General features: G+C 56.7%; 11 protein-coding genes across 11 annotated transcripts; 5 read left to right on the forward strand and 6 right to left on the reverse strand.

Moving 5' to 3' along the window:
- Window positions 1–26: 26 nt before the first annotated feature.
- Window positions 27–1,196, reverse strand: PG994_012708 (uncharacterized protein; the record flags this gene model as incomplete). The annotated part of the gene is made up of 2 exons (XM_066864117.1): window positions 27–898; window positions 998–1,196. 2 exons carry the CDS (start codon window positions 1,194–1,196, stop codon window positions 27–29), a joined length of 1,071 nt encoding a protein of 356 aa, XP_066710265.1.
- A 522-nt stretch (window positions 1,197–1,718) lies between these two features.
- Window positions 1,719–3,165, reverse strand: PG994_012709 (uncharacterized protein; the record flags this gene model as incomplete). Its single annotated transcript, XM_066864118.1, has 4 exons — window positions 1,719–1,860; window positions 1,978–2,839; window positions 2,902–3,021; window positions 3,081–3,165. 4 exons carry the CDS (start codon window positions 3,163–3,165, stop codon window positions 1,719–1,721), a joined length of 1,209 nt encoding a protein of 402 aa, XP_066710266.1.
- An 820-nt stretch (window positions 3,166–3,985) lies between these two features.
- Window positions 3,986–4,572, reverse strand: PG994_012710 (uncharacterized protein; the record flags this gene model as incomplete). The annotated part of the gene is made up of 2 exons (XM_066864119.1): window positions 3,986–4,296; window positions 4,560–4,572. The coding sequence occupies 2 exons, from the start codon at window positions 4,570–4,572 to the stop codon at window positions 3,986–3,988; spliced, it is 324 nt and encodes a 107-aa protein (XP_066710267.1).
- Window positions 4,573–5,327: 755 nt separating this feature from the next.
- Window positions 5,328–5,978, forward strand: PG994_012711 (uncharacterized protein; the record flags this gene model as incomplete). The annotated part of the gene is made up of 2 exons (XM_066864120.1): window positions 5,328–5,616; window positions 5,710–5,978. The coding sequence occupies 2 exons, from the start codon at window positions 5,328–5,330 to the stop codon at window positions 5,976–5,978; spliced, it is 558 nt and encodes a 185-aa protein (XP_066710268.1).
- A 2,282-nt stretch (window positions 5,979–8,260) lies between these two features.
- Window positions 8,261–8,911, forward strand: PG994_012712 (uncharacterized protein; the record flags this gene model as incomplete). The annotated part of the gene is made up of 1 exon (XM_066864121.1): window positions 8,261–8,911. The coding sequence occupies one exon, from the start codon at window positions 8,261–8,263 to the stop codon at window positions 8,909–8,911; it is 651 nt and encodes a 216-aa protein (XP_066710269.1).
- Window positions 8,912–9,722: 811 nt separating this feature from the next.
- Window positions 9,723–10,109, forward strand: PG994_012713 (uncharacterized protein; the record flags this gene model as incomplete). The annotated part of the gene is made up of 1 exon (XM_066864122.1): window positions 9,723–10,109. The coding sequence occupies one exon, from the start codon at window positions 9,723–9,725 to the stop codon at window positions 10,107–10,109; it is 387 nt and encodes a 128-aa protein (XP_066710270.1).
- A 427-nt stretch (window positions 10,110–10,536) lies between these two features.
- On the reverse strand, window positions 10,537–11,569 carry PG994_012714 (uncharacterized protein; the record flags this gene model as incomplete). Its single annotated transcript, XM_066864123.1, has 2 exons — window positions 10,537–10,892; window positions 10,930–11,569. The coding sequence occupies 2 exons, from the start codon at window positions 11,567–11,569 to the stop codon at window positions 10,537–10,539; spliced, it is 996 nt and encodes a 331-aa protein (XP_066710271.1).
- Window positions 11,570–12,332: 763 nt separating this feature from the next.
- PG994_012715 (uncharacterized protein) lies at window positions 12,333–12,907 on the forward strand (the record flags this gene model as incomplete). The annotated part of the gene is made up of 2 exons (XM_066864124.1): window positions 12,333–12,382; window positions 12,466–12,907. The coding sequence occupies 2 exons, from the start codon at window positions 12,333–12,335 to the stop codon at window positions 12,905–12,907; spliced, it is 492 nt and encodes a 163-aa protein (XP_066710272.1).
- A 380-nt stretch (window positions 12,908–13,287) lies between these two features.
- PG994_012716 (uncharacterized protein) lies at window positions 13,288–15,211 on the reverse strand (the record flags this gene model as incomplete). The annotated part of the gene is made up of 2 exons (XM_066864125.1): window positions 13,288–15,083; window positions 15,181–15,211. The coding sequence occupies 2 exons, from the start codon at window positions 15,209–15,211 to the stop codon at window positions 13,288–13,290; spliced, it is 1,827 nt and encodes a 608-aa protein (XP_066710273.1).
- A 1,592-nt stretch (window positions 15,212–16,803) lies between these two features.
- Window positions 16,804–18,723, forward strand: PG994_012717 (uncharacterized protein; the record flags this gene model as incomplete). The annotated part of the gene is made up of 4 exons (XM_066864126.1): window positions 16,804–16,984; window positions 17,035–17,904; window positions 18,004–18,399; window positions 18,563–18,723. The coding sequence occupies 4 exons, from the start codon at window positions 16,804–16,806 to the stop codon at window positions 18,721–18,723; spliced, it is 1,608 nt and encodes a 535-aa protein (XP_066710274.1).
- A 543-nt stretch (window positions 18,724–19,266) lies between these two features.
- On the reverse strand, window positions 19,267–20,545 carry PG994_012718 (RNA exonuclease; the record flags this gene model as incomplete). Its single annotated transcript, XM_066864127.1, has 2 exons — window positions 19,267–19,908; window positions 19,970–20,545. The coding sequence occupies 2 exons, from the start codon at window positions 20,543–20,545 to the stop codon at window positions 19,267–19,269; spliced, it is 1,218 nt and encodes a 405-aa protein (XP_066710275.1).
- Window positions 20,546–20,866: the final 321 nt, after the last annotated feature.

Genomic DNA, 20,866 nt, shown 5'->3' on the forward strand with positions numbered 1-20,866 from the left:
TTATGTGAGTCTTCCTCTTTCTCTCGCTATTTGTACGGGTTATCCTCCTCGAATTTGGGCTCCCACAGGCCCCTGGTCTCTTTGACCTGCAGCTGCAGCCCCTTGAGGAGCCCGTACATGGTGCGCAGCGTCGGCATAGCGACCCCGCGCGCCTCGCCCTCGCGCAGGGGCTCGCCGATGATGTTCTCGACCTCCATAAAGTTGCCCTTCTCGACGTCCTGGCACATGCTCGGCTTGAAGGCCGTGTCGGTGGGGTCGACGCGGACGACCCGGTCGGGCAGGTCCGCCGGGAACTCGTAGCCGCCCACGGCGCTCGCGGCCGCGATGATCTCCCGCATGATGGGCTTGACCAGGTCGTCGATGACGTGCCGGCTCGCCCGCATCCGCGCCGTGTCCATGCGCAGCACCGCCGCCACCGAGTTGAAGCTCGCGTTGTACACGAGCTTGCGCCAGCGCGCCAGCTGCGCGTCGGGCTCGTACCGGATGTCGAGCCCGAGCTCGCCGCCCGCGCCGTAGACGTCGACGTACCGGCGCGCCGCGGCCTCGGCCCGGGACGCTTCGTCGCTCACGGGGCTGGGCCGGTCGGGCGGCGGGGGGAAGAAGGGGCTGATGTACTGGACGTCCTCGTCGTCGTGCCGGATCTGCCCGGGCGCTGTCTCGGTCGCCGCGATCAGCGAGATGCTGCTCAGGACCGGGTTGCCGGCGAAGCGCGCGAGCAGCGGCCGCTCGATGTTGAGGCCGTTCTGGGACAGCACGATGGCGGTCTGCTGCGGGGTCACGGCCGGGGCGATGAGGTCGGCCACCGTGGGCGGGATGTCGGGAATGTTCTTGGTGGTCACGAGTATGAAGTCGAATGGTTCGAGGTTCTCTTGAACGACATCAGGTATCGTCTTGCGAACTATAATAAGAGTGGTGAGCAGGAGTATAGGTGAGTGCATGATCTCATCGCACAATGGGTGTAATGTATGTCTGACTTGCCACGGCTGGAAGTACTTACTATGTGATGGACGCCATCCCTTGATGTCATGACCATGTTCGATCGAGTCAATTGTGAACCCCTTTTCAGCTACAGCATCGTAGTTGGAGCGTAGGACCGCTGTCACTTCGGCCTTGCCTCCAATCTCCAAGGCATATGCGGCCATGGCTCCTACCCCACCAACGCCAACAACCAGTACTCGGGCTTTTCGCTCTGCCATGCTGGTTTTCAAACGTAGAGACTCTGTAGTAAGGTATTTAAATCAGCAATGATATGTATTTCAATCGACTAGAACCCCCTTCGAAAGCATTTGTAGTTGTTTGATTTTTGCCTTTTTATTTAAAGACGTAGCGGCAGATAGAGCGCCAATTGCCTGCTTGACCAACAAAGTTCGGTTTACAGCGGGTGATAAGCTCTAGGGCATCGGAGCGCTGTCGGATGCTGGCCAAACCAGTGGAGCTGGTTGCCCGACTCCGACTTCAGTTTCCATGCTTCACATTTGCTGCTTATCTTTCTCGTCTTGGGTATCATCATTGATGAGCCACACAGTGTGTATCAGAACCTCTTGCCTTTCATTTATGGTTCAAGTCTATGTACTGGTTTGTCGCATTCGGGAGTGACCGACATCCTCTCTTTCTCCGTATCGGCTGGTTCGTGTACTTTCTGGCCTCCGACAACGGCCTGCCCCGGATGAGTTCCCTCCTCACCCAAGTCTAAGTAAGTAAGGAGCCTCAACGCCAGCTCAATTCTTCCACTTTGCGGCGAAGCACTGCGAGACTATGTATGTGTCCGAGTTTCCGTTGGGAGTCTCAACCAGCTCGTAAGACGAATCGAAACCTCCTGCAGCCCACGACGTCCAGCCCAGATAAACATCGCTGTTGGAGCTGTTTGGGTCAATCTGTCAGAACAATTCTTGGAAACAAATATACACTCGTGCAGGGCAAGAAGGAAGGGAAGGATAGCGCTTTGACGCAGTATACTTGAAAGTGGGAAAAACTTACTTGATGTAGTCCAATTGCTGACAGATGACGGTCCCGCAGCTGGCCACGTTGCCGCCGCCCGTCTCGCTGAGGAAGGCCTGGCGCCCGTTCGAGCGCAGCCAGGTCGCGAGGGGCGCGAAGGCGCCGTCGATGTTGTTGGTGGTGCACTCGACGTGCGTGCCGCTGTTGTCCGAGTCCGAGTACTTGTGCACGTCGAAGATGAGGCCGCTGGTGGTGCCGTCCGGGTTCTTGACCTTGAGCAGCTCCGGGCCGGACCCGTTGCTGATGAAGTTGGCCGCCGACGTGTAGTCCGTGCCCGGCAGCAGGATCACCTGCGACGTCGCGCCCGTGTTGCGGATCGCCGTCACCACCTTCTGCACCGTCTGGGCCCAGGTCCCGATCGTCAGGTCGTGCGGCTCGTTCATGACGCCGAACACGACCCGGCTTTGCGCCTTGTACTTGGTCGCCAGCGCCGTCCACAGCGCCACGAACTGGTCGTCGGCGGGCCCGCCCTGCCCGATGACGGCCCCGTTGTAGCGCGCGTAGTTGTGGATGTCGAGGATGCAGTAGGTCCCCAGGTTCAGGCACCCTTGCATGAAGGCGTCGTACTTGGCCAGGTTGTTCGCGTTCAGGTTGCCCGTCGGGCTGTTGTTGGTCAGGTACTGCCAGCCCACCGGTAGGCGGAAGATGTTGAACTTGTCGTCGTTGACGAAGTGCCGCATCTGCTGCACGCCGCTCGACGACTGATCGGCGATCTGGCTGATGTCCTGGGTGCCGGATGTCACCATACCGAAGTCGAACCCGGCGATGTTGACACCTGCGTACTTGACCTTGCCTCCTGGTGCTGATGTCGGGTTGCCGGGGGAAGACGTCGTAGTCGGAGCTAATGGTAGTAGGTCAGAATACACCGGTCCATCAAGAGATCATGGGCGGATTGGTACGGACATCCACCTCCACCTCCGCCTCCGCCCGAGCCAGGGATGCACTGCGAGTACCATTCATTCACGACGGAGCAGGTGTATCCCGATACGCAAGTTGTAGCACCCGTCCAGCCGTTGCCACCGCCTAGTCAGTCTATGTCAATGGCTTGTACAAGAAGTGCCATGGTTCTGGGTCAAGCTTACATTGGCCATAGGCTGCTTGCTGGGCGAAAGCTTGGCCAGCCAGCCCGGCTGCGAGCGAGGCACCGAGACCCATGTTAATACCCATGTTGAAAGACTTGGAGTTGCTTGACTACTGTGAGATGAGCCAATAGTCGTCTCAAGGTAATGCTTGACTTTCTTGGTACCGAGCTTGGTGTTCGGAGAGACGATCCTCGGTTCTTTTTATAGATGCTTGGTTTTGACTGAAGCACGTATACCGGAGAAGGATCCGCGGACATGATCGCACACTTGCATCCTGCGACAACCGTTTCCGAGCGCTAGGCGTTTCTCGGCACCAAAAATCAATCCATCGTAGTTGAGAATGAGCTAATTCCGACCTACTGCATACGACGTCTGCTCCGTTGACCTGGAACGGGCAGGTGCCGTCGCTTATGATTGGCGGAATAAACTTTGGCAGATTTCAGGGGGGCTAGACCACCCCCACCAGCGCCCACCGAAGATTCCGCCGGTGGTCCCATATCCTCACGGCATAGGACGTTTCTGTGTTAGTTTGCGGGATTCAGAGCCGTATTTGCCTTCACGGGCAAGCAGTATGCACCAAGGTCTGCCCAGACCGTTCTACAATGCCAGCCAACCTACCTATGTACCAGATCACACATCATGATTATGTAGTACACACAGCCAAACCCCCCGGCCGTGTTCGAAATCACCATGGTATACCCAGTTTCTGGCACCCGGCGGATTGATCCGAGGAATACACTCGAAAGGCGAAAGAAGAGCGTCTTCTGTGTGCGATGGGCTCACCTGCGAGGCTATAGGGGCTCCATTGTTGGCCTTCTGGTTTGTGCCGTGACTCGTACATTTGGCCGCCATTTCTGGATGCCGAATCCGGGGCAGCAACACCTCAGTGGCGGCGTCGGCGGTGACTAGGCTCCACCAGGTCGAAGGGGAAGTTCCGCGACTCGAACTAGCCGCCCGTCCCCGTTCCGATTTCCAGGTCCTTGACGACGTAATCGTCGCCGCCGGCGGAGGAGGAGAAGGGCATACTCTCGTCCTTCTAGAGCGCCAGATGGAGCGCGTCGCCCAGGAGCAGGTGTCAGCATATCTTGTGCTGCAGGTCGACTCAGTTCTGCTCGGCACCGTCGTGGGGGAGCAGGTACCGTTCCTCGCAGTAGTAGCCCGAGTAGTCCGTCCTCCCGGTTTCCTCGACCGAGGCCGGGGTCCGGGATGTAGTGGCCTGTTATTAGGTTGTTAGTGGTGGTGATAGTCTTGCTTTCTCCTCGCTTGGACGGCAAAGGGATTGCCGGTGAGGGATCAATCCCATCTCGCCTACGCGATTCCGTTGGCTAGTGACAGTTGCCTGTCGACCATCCTGCCAAGCGGGCGATGTTTCTAGACGCAGTCGATTGGTTGTGACACTGACAAGAACGTTTTGCCAAGAACAATTGGCTGTCATCTCGCGACGATTAGCACGTTGATCTTCTTCACGAGCACACCTACAGCAAACAGGCATTTTGAGATGATGCGCAATAGAAATCAGTGTCTCGATAGGCAGTGTCAGCCTGAAGGTTCAATTGGCGGGACTTTTTGGCAGCCTCACTAGCGGAGGTGCAGTGCAATGATAGACCGGCATGCCAATACCCCCCAACCCCTTAAAGCTGGCAGTTGACAGTTGACAGTTGACAGCTCATCAATATGTTCGTTCCGTGTAATAACATGAAGCCACCCGTGCGGCACAGCTGAGAATAAAAATAAATTGGCCGATCGAAATCCCAATCGCTCGCGCTTTCGCCAATAGCGCCCCGTCGGTTGTCCCCAGTTATTTGCCACTTATTGGTGTGGCCAGCAGCGGGCGATGCACAGCAAACACAGCCAATGCTGTGCCGCTTACGCCGCAGGCTAACTGCTACTGCGGCCTGCGGCGTCAGCGAGTTAGCCTGCGCGAGTTAGCGAGTTAGGGCGGGTTAGCGTCCAGGGCCACCCCCACAAAGCTGCTTACTAGCCCGACCGTTATTGAGCTGATGATGGCGTCAAGCGAATTGAGAAAGATTTCGATACGGGATGTAAGCATATAAGTAAACGACCCTCGCAGTTTTCTTTTTGTTATCCTAAGTACTAGACCCTATTAAAAGTTTTCATATCTGAATCACTTATTCAAGTCGCACTCAGGAAACCTCAGAAAACAAATACAAATCAATCCATACCTACCTCGTACGCACACACACACACACACATCATGGCCCAACGATTACCCCCCTTCCCCGGCCCATGGGCATGTTCAAGGCGTACCAGACCCCACCGCAGGGCGAGACGCTGGTGCTGAAGGAGAAGATCGTGTCGCTGTCGGGCGACAGCTTCGACATTAAGACGCTGGACGGCCGGCCCGTCTTCAAGGTCCAGGGCAACGCCTTCTCGCTCTCGGGCCGGAAAGAGGTCATGGACGTGGCCGGCAACCACCTCTTCACCATCCGGAAGCGGCTGCTGCGCCTGCACTCGACCTTCTACGTCGAGGACCCGAGCGAGCGCGAGATCATGGAGGTCGCGGGCAAATTCAGCTGTAAGTTTTTTCTTTCTCTTTTTTCTTCTACTTCTTGATTTTCTGCCTCCCCTCAATGATTACAACAAGTTAGCTGACTGAATCCCCCAAAAGTCGGATCCTCCAAATCCGTCGCCACCTTCACGAGCGAAGGCGGCCAGCGCGAGAACCTGTTCATGAAAGGCAACTTCTTCGACACGCGCGCGGCCATCACGGACGAGGCCTCGGGCCAGGCCGTCGCCGTCATCAACCGGCAGCTCCTCAACCCGCGCGAGCTGCTGGGCGGCCAGCAGACGTACCACGTCACCGTCGCGCCCAACGTCGACCTGGCCGTCATCGTCGCCATGTGCATCTGCCTCGACGAGCGGCGGAACGAGAACTAGGGAGGCTACCCCGTGCCCGGCGGCGGCATGTCCGGCATGCCCGCTAGCTATTAGCTAGCTAGTTATTGATGAGATGTGTGCTGGGGGAGGAAACTTTTTCTGGGGGCGTTTCGGAATTGGGATTGATGATACCTCTGCTGCGCTGTTGTGGCTTTTATGCACCCCCTACTATTCCACCTTGAATCTTCAATTGAAGATGGAAATATAACACATTAAGATTAAACTCTGGTTCTTGTGATCTTCAACACGCTCGGGCGATGAATGTATATTAATGAAGCCCCTGACATTGAACTTGCTAGTCATCGTGCTTATAGCGGGAGGCACCAAGGCAGTCTTATCGAACGAGGGCGCCCTTGCCTAGCCCCTGTTGTCTAAAGAGGGTGTGGGCGATCATTACTCCGTCTTGTGAATGTTGTTCGTGCCGGCTGACACAATATTCCCTGCTCTGCTCGGCAGATCTGCAGCTGTGGATGACAGTAAGGCTACCGGCCAGCCGTCCCAGCTGCTTGAACGAGGTGGAATAGACAACGGCAATGGCTTGTTGGGCACATCAGATAGAGATGAGGAGATGTCTGGTTGGGGAGTGAAAAAGGGGCAGGGCAGTGGGGAAGCTCGATGATATGATTCGTTGGAATATTCCTCCTTCTTTTGAGATGGTGTTAGTATCACGAATTATACTAAATGAAACAACATCGTGGCCAACAAAATGCTTGGCCCAGTAAGACAGGATCCTTATGGACGATGACCTCGCTTGCTACTTTATCCTTTATTACGGAGTAGTAGGTGACATATGATGAGACCAAAACTGGACAGAGTCTCGTAAAATTTGTCCGCTTGTGTGTTACTTCAGGCTTTCTCCCCTTTTAGCCCCCCTTTTCTCTTCTATCTCTCTCTTTCATCCTTGCTTCCTTCATATCGTGCTTGCTGTTCTAATGTTCTAATGTTCGTCTTAGTTGGTGTTTACACTATTCCAAATGCTCAATGCTGGGCTTCACTAATAATACGATGCCTCTACTTCGCTTGGGAACACAAACCTTCATGCCAGCCATCCTATATGTTTGAGCTGCCCGAATAGGGAAAATTCGAGGGCTCGGATAGTGCGATCTCGGGAGATGAAAGCACCCTCCCCCCAGTAACTCAGACATATCACTACTGCCAGTTACCTCAGCTACTGGTGCTTCGGCGGAAACCCGCATCGGCTCGCTGCACAAAAATACCCACTGTTCTACCCAAGAAATGCAAGTGATCCGCACACAACGTCTGCTACCGGTACATTGGAGCACAGGCTGACGGACCTTGTCCAACTGACTTTGGCTGACGAGCCCTGGTCGCCGGTCATTTTGGTAATTGACGTACAGTCTATCTATATCCGACTTCATGGTCATTTCATAGACCAACCGCCCTTTACAAAACCCTATACTATTTTGGTGGCCCGAAGCGATTCTGTATCGCCCAGGCGGATTCCGGGTGGGAGGGAATCCTGCCCCATCGTATTCAAGAGCTATCGTATCAATATCATACAAGGAGATAGAACGGCGATGAGCAATGTTATAAGAGGAAAAACGTGAGTAGTTACACGTCGCAGGTGACAATATGGAAGATGGAGCGATTATGTGCTGGAGCTACGGGTAGCGAAGTGAGAGACTCTGAGCTGGACGATGCTAGGTGTGGAAGGGGTCGCGCTGTGGATTTGGCGAAAGCATTGAGTTGAACCGGAGACTTCTCCAGGCAATGCATTTCAAAAATAGAGTATGTGTATTGGGACATGGGCTCCCGCAGATAAAACTGTTTGGTGAGATCGAATGACGGGTCGAAAAGAAGCAAAGAAGACGTTTTTTTTTTTTTAGATATAGCGAAGCAAGTGATGGATACGATCCAGGAATACTTGAATGATGGGGTGTGTGACAGTGCTGGTGGTCGCTGCAATCGCGTGATTTGATTGGTCGGGAAGCCCCTGTAGCTGGCCTGGAGCAGGAATTGACTGGTTTTCAGGCCTTCATTATCCATGCAGGGGTCTGTCCGTCCACCAGCAGCTCATCCATGCCTCCTTTCTTGTCCACCAACCCAACAACCCCCAAACAAGTCCTTTGTGATGCACAAAGAGAAACCCCCAACCAAGCAATCAAGACCCATTGTGACTCGGCCGGCCCCTGCAGGTTGAGAAAAAGATAAGTTTCAAGAAAATGGCGATATATTTGTACCTGTGGAATAAAAAGAAGACAACGTGGCGTTCTGTCTGATCCCCTCATTGCAAGTGACTCAACTTACCACGAACTTCCATCATGTTGCTGACCTTCTACGTACTATCATGTCTCATGCTGTCGGTCCTGGCCAGGCGGGCGACAGACCATTTCGGCCCTGAAGTCACACTCAGAGAAACATCCACAACTACGCACGTCTCCGTCGTCTCCTCCACGTCGCCATCTCAAGTAAGTCATGAGTCTGCTACTCCCGCTGTAACAGCATCATCTGACCGTGGCACACAGTCCCCAACAGCAACGCCGCACTCCGGCTTCACAGAACCAAGCTCCTGCACCGACGCCCGCCGCGCCGCCGTGGCTATGGCCCTCGCCCACTCGCCCAACGCGCCCCTCTTCCCCGAGGATTGGCCCGCGGGCTGCCGGGAGATCCAGGACAGCCTGAAACAGATCGCGGACGCGTTCCTGCCGACGGCGTATCTACCCAAGGACAAGTTCAACGAGGTCGCGCGCCGCGAGAACTGCCGCCTCGACGTCCGGGTCCGTGGCGGCGCCGTGGTCCTGGGGCAGGCCCACCTCGAGGAGCTCATCGCGACGGGGCTCGGGGCCAGCCTGCGGGGACGGGTCGCGGTGCAGGGGCGCATGGTCTGCGCGCGGCTCAACGGGACGGAGGGGGAGCGGGTTGATGTGGAGTGGATGATGGTGCCTATTCTCAAGGATGGGAATGAGGTATGACGATCATGATCATGAATGTGCAGTGGACAAGGTATAGCCAGCTTGCTACCTACTACGAGGAATAGATGGCGGCGGCGGTGCTGTGTGTGTGTGTATGGGTGGTGGCTGCTGCCGGGTTTCCATTTGACGTGAGATGCAAGATCGATATACTTGCGGCTCACATTTCATCCTTCCTACAATGATACATCATGATTAGATTTATGTCTAAGCAAACAGCCGCCGACTGACACCTGGCAACAGCAGGGCAGCCCAATGCTCCATTGGACGTGTGATGTGATAACCCGACGCAGCGGATCTCAAGCCCACCAAAAGCAGTCGTCCGGCCAAATCGCCACGCTTACTGTAGACGAACATGCGCCCATCGTAAACCCACCCAATGAATGGGTTTCCTATTCCCTTTTTACTAATTTAAGCCCCAGTGCAAGACGCAGCGAAAGCGAAGGAGCTTCTTGGCTCTTGGCTCAGCCATGGGAAAAGCCCAATGTGCTGGGTTAAGATCGACACGATGGTGTGCGGCGCAGCCAGGCAAACACACCACTCACTGCCAGATTGCAGAACCAACCGTCGAGGTGCAGCACCCCCCAAATACGCTGGCAAATATCTCCGGATTTACTTACTCTTTCGGTCGAATTACTGTTTGTTGGTTCTTCTCTTTTATTTGTTACATCATCATCGCGAATCTGTATTACACCGACCTGCATCAATCCTTTAACCAGGGGAAGTCAACACCACCGGCAAATATATACTTACATACTTATACAACCTCTGTCGCATACAAAGCATACCGCGCGTACAGATAGGTTTATACACAATGGCGTACAGCGACGACTTCAATTCCGGGGTCAGGACCATCTCCACGGTCTGGATCGTGGTCATTGTCGTGCTCGTCGTCTTCAGTGTCGGGGGCTTGATCGTGGCCATCTGGCTGTGGAGGCGCCATGTGTCGCGGCGCAACAAGAGGATGGAGGCCTTCTATGCCGCGCCGATTCAAGCAGGCCCTTCGCAGCAGCAGCAGCAACTTCCGCAGCAGTATCCCAACTACAACTACCAGCAGAAACCGCAAGAAGCGCCGACGTCGTCGCCGCTGCCGCGAGCACAATTGGACGCGCAAGAAACGGGCGTCAGCAATAACAACCGTACCAACTACACCAACAGAAACGGCTATAACACCCAGACCAGGAGTGAGCTGTACGGATGAGCGAAGGGCGCCCAAGAAAAGAAGGGCCGTGGGGGCTCAACGTCAATCGAGCGGGGAAGAGTCCAAACGGTGACGAGGGCATGAGAACGACATCGACTGGTTTTGAAGGATGCATAACTTCTCCGAACAGTCGGTCCGGCAGTTCCAAACTGGGACGACACGCGAGACTTGCAGTCTTGAGAGAATCACCAATTGGCGCGCGCGCTTGTGGTATACGAGATTTACGGCACGAGAGGCGGGCGAAGAAGGGTCACGATACGATACGATGCCATGCAACCGACCGGCTTGGCTGAGCTACTGCAGAATATATATATATATACCCACGTCGGACAGGATATACCACACCGAACATATATGTTCATATACCCAATTTCATGTTTATAGCGAGAAAATATCCTACGTTATCAGTACCATACCTGTACATATCTCAATTGGAAGAAGATACGAATTCAAACTCAAGCCGAACCTCGTCCGTGATGCGACCACCGATCGTCTTCCCCGCAAACTCCCACGACGTAGTGAAGAACTTGATCGTCAACTTCTCGGTCCCTTCTTCTTCTGCTTGGTGGTAGGTTTCGGCATCGTGGCCTCCTGTCGTCCTCAGGTGTACCTCGCCACGTTCGTGATGACCGTCCTCGGGCGTCCCGACTGTCCAACGACGATGACCCTCATGGCCACTGTCGCCGCCACCCTCCTTTTTGGCGAAGAGGACATCGTAGACAGGCTTTAGCCTTGAACCGGACGTGGTGGCAACAGCGTCCGGCTGAAGAGCCGCAGCAGCAGCTGGTGGTGGCGTAACTTGCAGCACCGCCACGCCCACCGCGCCAGAAGCGTGCTCCGCCAGCTTCCCGTCCTGGTAGGGGACCCGCAGCTGCCGAGGCGTCTCGTCTCAGGCACCAGAACGGCAGGACGCCGGGCTCCAGCGGCTTCCCTGTGGCCGCATCGTCTGCCGCCGAGATGGCCCACTTCAGCACCTCGCCGTCGGGCCTGTTCCGGCCCCCGCGCACCAGGTCGCGGTACGCAATGGCGCCGTCCCCCGCGTCCCGGACTTTCTGTTGTATCTCTTGGAAAGCCGCCGGTACCGATCCCAGCCTATCGTCATCATTCTCGGCACCCTTATGAATACTGGCAGTAGTAGTAGCCGAAGGAGCAGAAGAGGTAGAAGAAAGAAGAAGGGTCAGAGCCCAATCAATCACAGTCCCCTCCCTCTGTCGACCCCAGCGATGCCCCGCCCTCCCGCCGCGACCCACATCATCATCAACAAAGGCGATCAGCTCCAGGTAGGACCCGTCGGCGAAGAAGACCAGCACGTTCTCGGTCACGCCGTCGGCGTGCTTACCGCCCGGGTGCAGCATGAAGGCCTTGGCGAGCCAGGAGGGCGGAGACGCCAGGAAGGCGTGGGGCACGAGGATGACGATGTGGTCTAGGAGGGGTGGCGTTGTTGACGGTTCCGGCGACATCTTTTTCGTTTTCTTTTCTGTTCTTTGTTAAAGGGGATGCTGCTACGAAAGGGAAGAAGGGGGGGGGGGCGGGCAGGTAGGTAAATGAATACCTGAACGGGGCAGACCTAGTTGTTTGGGAAGGTTGATGCGAAGTCAGATTAAGGAAAGAAAGTGTAGGTGGCGCCGCCGAGACGCCCCGGGTTGGAATGTCCAGGCGGAGTTGCGGGGGCGGGGCTCAAAGTGCCGGAGTCAATCACGCAATATGACTGGCAAAACACTCAACCACTTAGACTCCAATACACATCGGCTCTGTTTGCTTTTGAGACGCGAGTCTTACAATTGGGGACATACAAATGATGAACTGCGATATTGTTGGCGCATGAGGTAAAGATGTATAGAGCAAGAATGGGTCCATAGTCCAGCCTCTGGAACATACGCAGCTAGCCAAGCAGATAGATACCTCAGTTTAAACACATGCAATCTCACAGTCGATTTTGCCCTAACATGCCAATGGGTGGTTATGTTGTATTTGAACTCTGGCCATTGCAATCGTAGATACCAGCCACTGAGTTTAGTGTGTAGTAATAGAAGCCCTGATGTTCCCATCTATCGAGATCTTGAGATGCGGTATCCACGTATAAGCCAGGAGACATCGCAGTGAATATAATCCCGAAACATCTAGCACATCAACTCGGCCAGCTATCAAGTCCAACACATAACCATCTCTGTCCAGTCCCCAAGTTGAATCCCAACGATAGCTAGCCTCAAGTCCAAGTCCAAAATGCTGAGCCCCTTGATCCTCATCCCCGCCTTCCTCGGCACAGCAATCTAGTAAGTCTCTCTCCTTTGTTTCCCCTTTTGCTTTCGTTTCTCGTTTCTTTCATATCAAGTAGACTAATGGCCCCGAAAAACAGCGCCGTCGCGATCCCCACCACCACCCCCGTCCCGACCTTCACCATCACGACCTTCACGACCATTTCTCCGGTCGCTTGTCTAACAACGGTAGTCCCTTGTCTAACGGCACCAGCCGCGGAGGAAACCGTAACAACAACAACAACTGCGGCGCCTCCCTTATTGGCCGGTCGAGCCGAGACGAGCAGCCGGCCCCCCTTCAATCCCTTCTCTATCCCGCCCATCCCGCCCATCCCGGGCTTCAGCGTCCCCAGCAGCCGCACCCGGTCGACGCCGCGGTCCGGGCCGTCGTCGTTATCGTCGTCGTTGAGCTGCCCGTTTCGGTACGTGTGCTACGTGGAGTGCCGCATCGGGATCGTGACGCCCGCCTGTAAAGGGTGCTGCGACGACCAGAAGAAACCGGAGGAGCCGAAGAAGGCCGAGGGGGGCGCGCCTGAAGGGTAAGAAAGCTAGCGGCTATGATGATGTAGACTCGTTGGTGGTGGTGCCGGTGTTGGTACTGTGAAGATTAGGAACTCGAAATTGTGAATCGATGATGTGGAGGAAAGACGCGTTGAGGGTTTAGAGTAGCTGGAACATTCATGCTGAAAAAGAATTTGGCTGGAAAAGGGGCGTCGCCCGGTGTTCCTCTCGCATTTTTGTGGAAGTTTACTACTAAGCATTGGGGTTAGAAGGAAACATGACATAATGAAAGATGGCAGATAGATCCAAGACGAGCAGTGTTGCATTTGAGTTTCAACAAAAGGTGCTTCAACGAGAAAGCCCTTTCGTTTTCCGCCGCTTTGATTCTAGAGCTAAGATACAAAGCTCCCGCACATAAGTTTTCAACTCTCCTCCTGCCGTCCCCCCAAAGCCGGCACGTACTTCTCCTCCAACAGCCTGCGCATAGTACTCTCCGCATTCTTCGGATCGATGCGCTCCTCATACCCGAGCCGCATCATGCGGCCCACCAGAAACATCAGCTTGCCCTGCGGGTATTGCTTAAAATCAGCAAAAAGGCTGACTATATCCTCCTGCCCCTCGACCGCCTGGTCCGCCAGCTCCGCGTACTCCTCCTCGGACAGCTCGTGGAACCACATTTTCTCCGTCTCGATCGCGTCCGCGACGCTCGCGTACTGCGCTGGCACCGTACCGCGGTAGACGACCCAGAGCAGCTCCTTGGCCACCTTGGCCGTGATCCGGCGCCGGTACAGGAAAACGACGATGTCGGCCAGGCAGTCCACGGGCACGCGCCGGCACTGGCCGTCCGGTGTGAAGCCGAGGTCCTGGGCCGACGCGTCGTGCGGGTTGGACGTCAGGCGGCCCAGCTCGTGCAGGATCCAGTTGGCCGCTAGCTGAAAGCAGGTGGGATGCTCAGCGATGTTTGCTATGTTGCCCGAACCCGAACCCAGCTTCGCCTGCAGGCTCTCCACCACCCTCCAAAAATACTCGACCCGGGCCCCGCCGTCGAGCGCCACGAGCGACAGCGCGTCCTTGGCCGTGAGCCCAAAGACCTCCGTCAGCTCGTCGACCTCGGCGTCCGGCAGCTGGCCCAGGATGCCGCGCAGGTGGGCGACGAGGTCGTCGCCGACGACGACGGGCAGCAGGTCCGGGTCGGGCATGTAGCGGTAGTCGACCTCGCCCTCCTTGCCGCGCAGGCGGCGCGTCTCGGTCGCGCCGATGGACCAGCCGCGCGTCTCGCCCGCGATGGTGCCGCCCGCCTCCAGCACGGCGATCTGGCGGTCGCGCTCGGCGATGATGGCGTCCTCGACCGCCTTGAAGCTGCTCAGGTTCTTGATCTCGGTGCGGGTGCCCAGCGGCTCGTCAGAGGGGTGGTCGTCGCTCTGTCGTCGCACCGACACGTTGACGTCGGCGCGCAGGCCGCCGGCCTCCATGCCCGAGACGCAGGCGTCGACGGCGTTGAGCAGGATCTGGACCTTGCGCACGAGGGCGGCGGCGGTGGCGGGGTGGTGGATGTCGGGGCGGGTGATTATCTCGATCAGCGGGACGCCGTTGCGGTTGAAGTCGACCCAGTGCGTCTCGCCGGGCTGTGCCATGGTCTTGGCGGTGTCCTGCTCCATCTGGACCTGCTGGATGCGGACGGCGAGGCCGTCGCCATCTTCGGCGGCGATCCCGTCGCGGGGCTGCAGGAGGATCCGCCCGTCGCGCGCAAAGGGCTCGTAGTACTGCGTAATCTGGTAGCCCGACGGCTGGTCCCAGTGGAAGTAGTGCTTCCGGTCGAAGCGGCTGACGGGCTGGACGTCGCAGTTCAGGGCCAGCGCGGCGCGGAGGGCGGGGATGAGGGTCTCCTTCTGGAAGCGGGGCTGGCTGCCGGGCGTGGCCAGGTCGAAGTAGGCGACGTGGCTGTTGGACTCGTCGTGGAAGGAGGTCGTGGCCTCGGAGAAGAGCTTCTTGGCCGTGTTGAGCTGGGCGTGGATCTCGATGCCGACCGTCAGCTCCCAGCCGGGGACGACCTGGTTGGTGGCATTCTTCTTCTTCTTCTTCTTCTTGCCGGCGGCCTTGGCCTTCTTGGCCTCGTCTTTCAGCTGCTTCCGTAGCGGGACATGGCCGGGCGCAGGGCTCGACAAAGGGGCTTCTTCGGTCGTTTGCGTGTGCAGACTGCGGCGGTGGGAAAGATTGGCTGGGCGTAGAGCAGCGATAGCTCTGGCAGCAGATATTGGGGGGTGCGGGTGAGGCGCAAACAGCCTTGTCTCGAGACCTGGCCCTGCAGCAGATACTTGCTGAGGGCCGCGCTCGGGACTCGGACATGCTGGGAGGCCGAGAAGTCAAGTCAAGTTTCACTCAACTCCTTCACAAGTGTTCAATCAATTGTCGCTCAAACAAAGCTAGTTCGCGATGATGCGACATGGGGGATTGGAGTAGGCTCGGATGTCCAGCTGGTTAGTTCCGGAAAATTGTGGCCATCCGCAAAGCAATTCCAGCCGAACTGTCGCAAACCCCCACCAACGCAATTCCAGTCAACAGCGGAGGCACCTGCTAAATTTAGGCCCAACGGCCCACTGAACAAGGTGCCGAACCAACTGGCCGGGTGAAAGATATTTTGGTCATGTTCATCATGGTCAGCACTGCATCGAGGATGGATGTAGGTAATTCTCTTCTCACATACACAGAATCCTACACCCAGAGATAGACAGACGTTAAATCCCTGACATCCGGGATGGATGGAAGTGGACAGATATCAAATGCGCAACTGCTTCCAGCCAAGTTGAGACACCCCCTCGGTTCTCGTGATCGAATCCCAGTACGATCCCTCCCACCCTTTTTTTTTTCTTGGAGGATTGTCCAAAGTTTCCCTAGCCTGGGTCCATCTGAAACACCACCAACCTGCGCTGACACATGGCCCATTAATCGTGTGTGTCTGTGTGTGTAAAGGTGTGTGTGGGTGTGTTGCGAGTGCGAAGCCGCCTCCAACATATGTCATCCCATTCCCGCCGGTGTTCCACGGGTGGTACAGTATGGACATAACTGCTCGCATTCCAGGTTCCCAATACAATTCCCCCTCCCCCAACTTTCCATTTCAAGGCTCATCCATGATCGTCGCCATTCATAGTCGAAATAGTTCAAACTCAACCATGGGGATCTCTCGGCACCACCAGCTTGCGTCACATGGCACTGCTTGTCGTCCCCCGATGAGCATCGTATCGTAGTCCTGGATCAACTTTATATGCTTATCTTACATTCGTGTCGCATTACTCTTGTACGATAGGATAGGTTCATCTCATCCGCCATTCGTCTTTTTTTCTTTTGTCCCAACTCGCCTTCTCCCAAGCATTTCTGCTCGTTCATTCTCTCGATTTGAATGATACCCCGTTTTGTTTGAAACCCTTTAGAGAGGAGCAGAGCAGAGCAGAAGAAACAGGTACGCTCCAATCTACCTCCTGACGATCTTACAAACGCCCAACTCAATGTCTCTGCCAGCCTTACACAGACACCGACTTGTCTCAACCGATCTGGGGTCCCAGGGCGTAAAAGAGGGCGCCAATCCACCGCCACCATCGACTAGTACTGAGAAGACTATCGTCATTCCGTCTTCTGGAAAAGCTCGGATGCCGACTCCGAGACACAGGTCGTCCTCCACCTTGGTCGCTAACCCCTTAGACGAGACTGTGCGCAGGCGCCTCGGCTCTCTTTTGTCCACATCACGCCGTTACACTGCCGCCGCTAATGGCTGGGAAGCCACCGCGAAACCGCGACGCATCAACAGAATAGACTGGAGGCCATCCTCCTCAGGAGATCGAACTACTACTACTACTGCCACTACTAATACAGCATACCTGAACCACGACAACAACGGGGTGCCTGGCGGAGGCGGCAGAGTGTGCGTACTGAACGCCATCATCATGGACTCGAGCGACTTCAGCTCGGCGACAGAGGAAGCCTACGCCTGGGACCGGCGGCTCGAGCTCGCCCTGCCCATGCCCTTGGAGAGTAGTAATCATGTACTCCAGCCGCACAAGAACAGCAAGGTGCGCAAAAGCGCCTCGGACCTGGGCAACGCCACCGACGAAAGCAGCGACTCGAGTGGGGAGCAACTCCACCGTCACCCAGGCTTCTTTCGCCCGGCGGGATAGCCCCACCATACCGGCGCCCCAACGAGCGTCCTCTCAACAAGAAGGCACCCGCGCCCCGGCCGGACGCGTTGCGGTTCCTGGTCGAGGGCACGGATGCGCGGCCGGCTATCGGCGGCGCAGAGTATGACGAGCTACCACGAGGGCGGCGGCGCTCGACGGTATCTTCCGTCGGCAGCACGGCGTCCAGCACCCGCAGCGGCAAATCAGCCGCCAGTGGCGATGACAACAACGATACAGACCACCACACCAGCCCGGAGCTCAGCCCGAAAACGCCCAAGCAGCAGCAGCGCCCACAACACCTCGCAGTGGACGTGGGCAACCACAACAACAACACCACCAGGACCAAACGCCAGCAGCGGAGCTACGGGACCCCGGAGATGCCTCGCGGCAACGCCAACCTGCCCCACGTCTCGCCCAGCCTGCTGACGCCGCGCGCGTCCAACTTCGGGCAGCACGTCAAGCACCTGCCGCGGGCCGAGAAGCTGCCCCTGAGCGGTTACGAGCTGCTAGCATCCCGCCTCAGCGGTGGGGCGGCGGCCGGCGCGCCTTCTTCTTCATCATCTTCTTCTGCCGACAACAACCACAACAACAACACGCCGGCGGCGATTGCGGTGGAATCCCCCCAGCAGCTCAAGCCCATCTACCGGCGGTTCGAGCCGCTGAACCACCGGCTTCTTCTTCATCTCCAGGACGAGCTCTGCGAGCTCGAGGAGCAGCTGCACCGCCTCGACACGGCCGACACGCAGAACCGGCGGCTGCAGAACGGCATCCTGCCGGCCTCGCGCCGGGCCGATTCGCAGACGGTGGGGGAGCTGCAGTGGCACAAGACGGACATATTGGGCAAGATTGGGTTTAAGCTGGAGCAGTACAGTACGAGAAATCACTAACTAACTCTTCAGTTCTTTTCTTCTTTTCTTTTCTTTCTGGAATTAACCACGCGACTTCTATCTAACTAACTTTGATATGTAGATCATGTTCTGGCTTCTTTCCAAACCACGCGGACGCTGCCGAAGCCTGCCCTCGCTGACGTCCGCGAGTACCAAGGTTACCTCGCGGCGAACGCGCCGATCGCCGAGCACGAGACCCGCTTCCTGGACGCGACGGACGACCTCGTCTGCCTGGCCGGCGAGGGTGGGTATGATCCGCGGGAGGAAGAGGAAAACCAGGAGCAGTTATTGCACCAACGGTCCGTCCAGTACTCGCCCGTGTCGCGTTGGTCTCTCCGGGAAGATACGCCGGAGGACTCCGCCTATGGGGAAGGGGAAGAAGGGGGAGAAGACCGCGAAGAGTCGCCGGTTATTTCGCTCAGCTTGGCGATGGCGGTGGCTGTCATTGCGCCGATCATGGCGTTTGGTATTGTTCCTGGTAAGCGCTGCCCCTGCAATGTCTTCTTAACCAAATGCTGCTCGCGGTGCGACAGGCAGCTTTCCCCAACTCTCCTCGAATGTTGAGAGGGACGCTTCACTGAAAAATAAGAAGAAAAAAAAGACAGATGAAGAACTAACACTGAGACTTGCGGCATTTCTAGGTTACTTTGGCAGATTGACGGTCGTTCTGATGGTGTCGGTGGCGGTATTATGGGGCTTGGTCCACGAGAGGGTCATCGGCGTCCACGCGACACGGGATTTCTACATATGCGCCGGGCTTTATGGGATGGTCATGGCCGTTGTCGCCGGGATATACCGGTGAAGGGTTAGATCCGGCGTGGCAATCAGCAGAGTAAATAATTGGTCAGCGAAGGGATCTGTTTGCCTGGCATTGCGAAGGTGGAAAGAAACAGGGGCCAACGACGACGACGACGGGCGACTTGCTTAAGTCTTTTAGTAGTCGTGATGGGGGAGAGATTTCATGTGAAACCAAAAGCAGACATTTTTCAAAAGCACATACACTGATAATACAAAACAAAGAACGACTCACGGCTTGGGGATTCCAGCTGTATTGACCATAGTTTTCCTAGTCGCTGGATCTTTTGATGACCATGATCAGGAATAGTCTAGTCGAAATGAATACTTGTATCGCTGTGCTTCTCTCGCTTCCTCATGCATCGTCATAGCAAGTCAACGACGACTGGCTGACTTATGGGGGGTCTCAACGCAGGTTAGGCTTACTGACACCTGTTCCTACTTCTTCATAACCACCCATCATCATTCGTCGTCGTCGTCAACTTAAGTAGGCACCGTCTTGATGCCCCACACCTTTAGCTAGCTCGTCGTGGTGTACCAGAGAAAGGGCTTAGATCGGGCCAAACACCCGCTCGAGCTCCTTGATCTGCTCCTGCTGCTCGGCGAGGGCTTCATCCTCCGCCCCTTCCTCTTCTGCCTGGCGTCGCTTCTCCTGCTCGGCCGCCACCTTCGCGGCCATCTCCTGGCGCATCGCCGCGCCCCAGGCCGAGAGACCTGCGGGGTGTAGGAGGCACCAGAGGGCGAGCTCGCGCGTCGCCAGCGTGTCTTCGATGCAGTCGTGTCCGCGGCGGTTTGCGGGCGCGGGTGCGTTGGAGAATCCGGGTCGGTTGCCGCCGCCACGGGTGCCGTTGTGGTTGTTGTCGGTGTCGGTCTGGATCTCGTTGCCCGTCAGTCGAGCCGTCAGGTCCTTGAGGCGCCAGGCCCGGGGATAGACGTCGTGATCGACGCCGAAGACGGCGGCGGCCGTCTGCAGCGCGGTGTCAACGATACGGCCGTGTGAAAGGCGCAGCATGTGGAGGTCGTTCTCGACCGAATGGCCAACGAGCACGGTCTCGGCGTCCATGTACTCCAGGAGCTTCGCGCGAGCGTCCCGCCAGTGGGGCAACAACTGGCCCGTGGCGCGCGCCTCTGCCAGCTTGCGGGCGTTGGCGCCGCTGTACTTGGTGCGCCAGTTGGTGACCTGGCCGGCCGGCTGGACGAGAGTGTCGATCAAGACTTCGCCCCGTGATGGCGTCGATGGCGCAGAGCTGGACGAGCTCGCTGCGCTCCCAGGGCTGCGTGGGGCGGGCTCCTGACTTGGTCTTGGAGTTGCCCTTGGCCTTGGCCTTGCGCTTGGCCCTGAGCGTGGTCTGGGGCTTGGGCTGGGGCTCGGTTTTGGCAGTGCTTCTGGTAGCTGTGGTAGACGTGTGAGGAAGAGGAAGGGGGCGAACGCCGACCATCTCGCAGTCGATGGCGATGGCAGCTCGTCTGTTCTGCTGAGCAGGATTGGGGGCCGATGAGGGGATGAAGTCAGACAAGTTGATCTCCAGTGGCAGCTTGATCTTGGCTTGCTCCGAGGCCGACTGGGTCGGCAGGATGAATCTGCGGTTGACGAGCTGCTGGTCGGTCTGGCAGCGCAGTTGCAAGGCTTCGAGGATATGACGGCGGCAGTTGCTGGCTGACTGTGGCGCGTCCTTATTCTCGGTGATAGAGATGTAGCTGTTGGCGCCATGTCTCAGAGAATGGGTGAGGAGAGAAGATTTATGAGATGAGAGGTTGACAGGCGGGTAACCGTTGATGAGCGACACGGGCTCGCTACCGTCGCCAGGGTAGAACGCCGTGATCTCCATATTGAGCGGCTATGATTGGATTTCTTTCGGCAGGGGTTATGCTAAGCGATGCTGGCGGTTAGTCGACGCGCAAGGGTACATCTGAATGTTTGGTCTTACTTAAGTTGAGTGCTTGAGATGGCGAACTGCAGCAGATCTCTATGCAGGTTACCACAGCTGGCCTCGATTGTTGCTGTTTACCCAATCGATGGATATGATGCGAACAGCCGAGAGATTCTCACTGGGTACTGGTGTAGGGCTTGTGTAGTACCAGAGGACCTGCCGTTATCCGCCCTGGGTCGAATTTGGTCACTGGTGTGCATCGATACGTGCACTGGATTG

The sequence above is a fragment of the Apiospora phragmitis genome, assembly GCF_038363925.1.
Source record: "Apiospora phragmitis strain CBS 135458 chromosome Unknown utg000010l:1.0-9815664.0:9184709.0-9829525.0, whole genome shotgun sequence".
Lineage (NCBI taxonomy): Eukaryota > Fungi > Ascomycota > Sordariomycetes > Amphisphaeriales > Apiosporaceae > Apiospora > Apiospora phragmitis.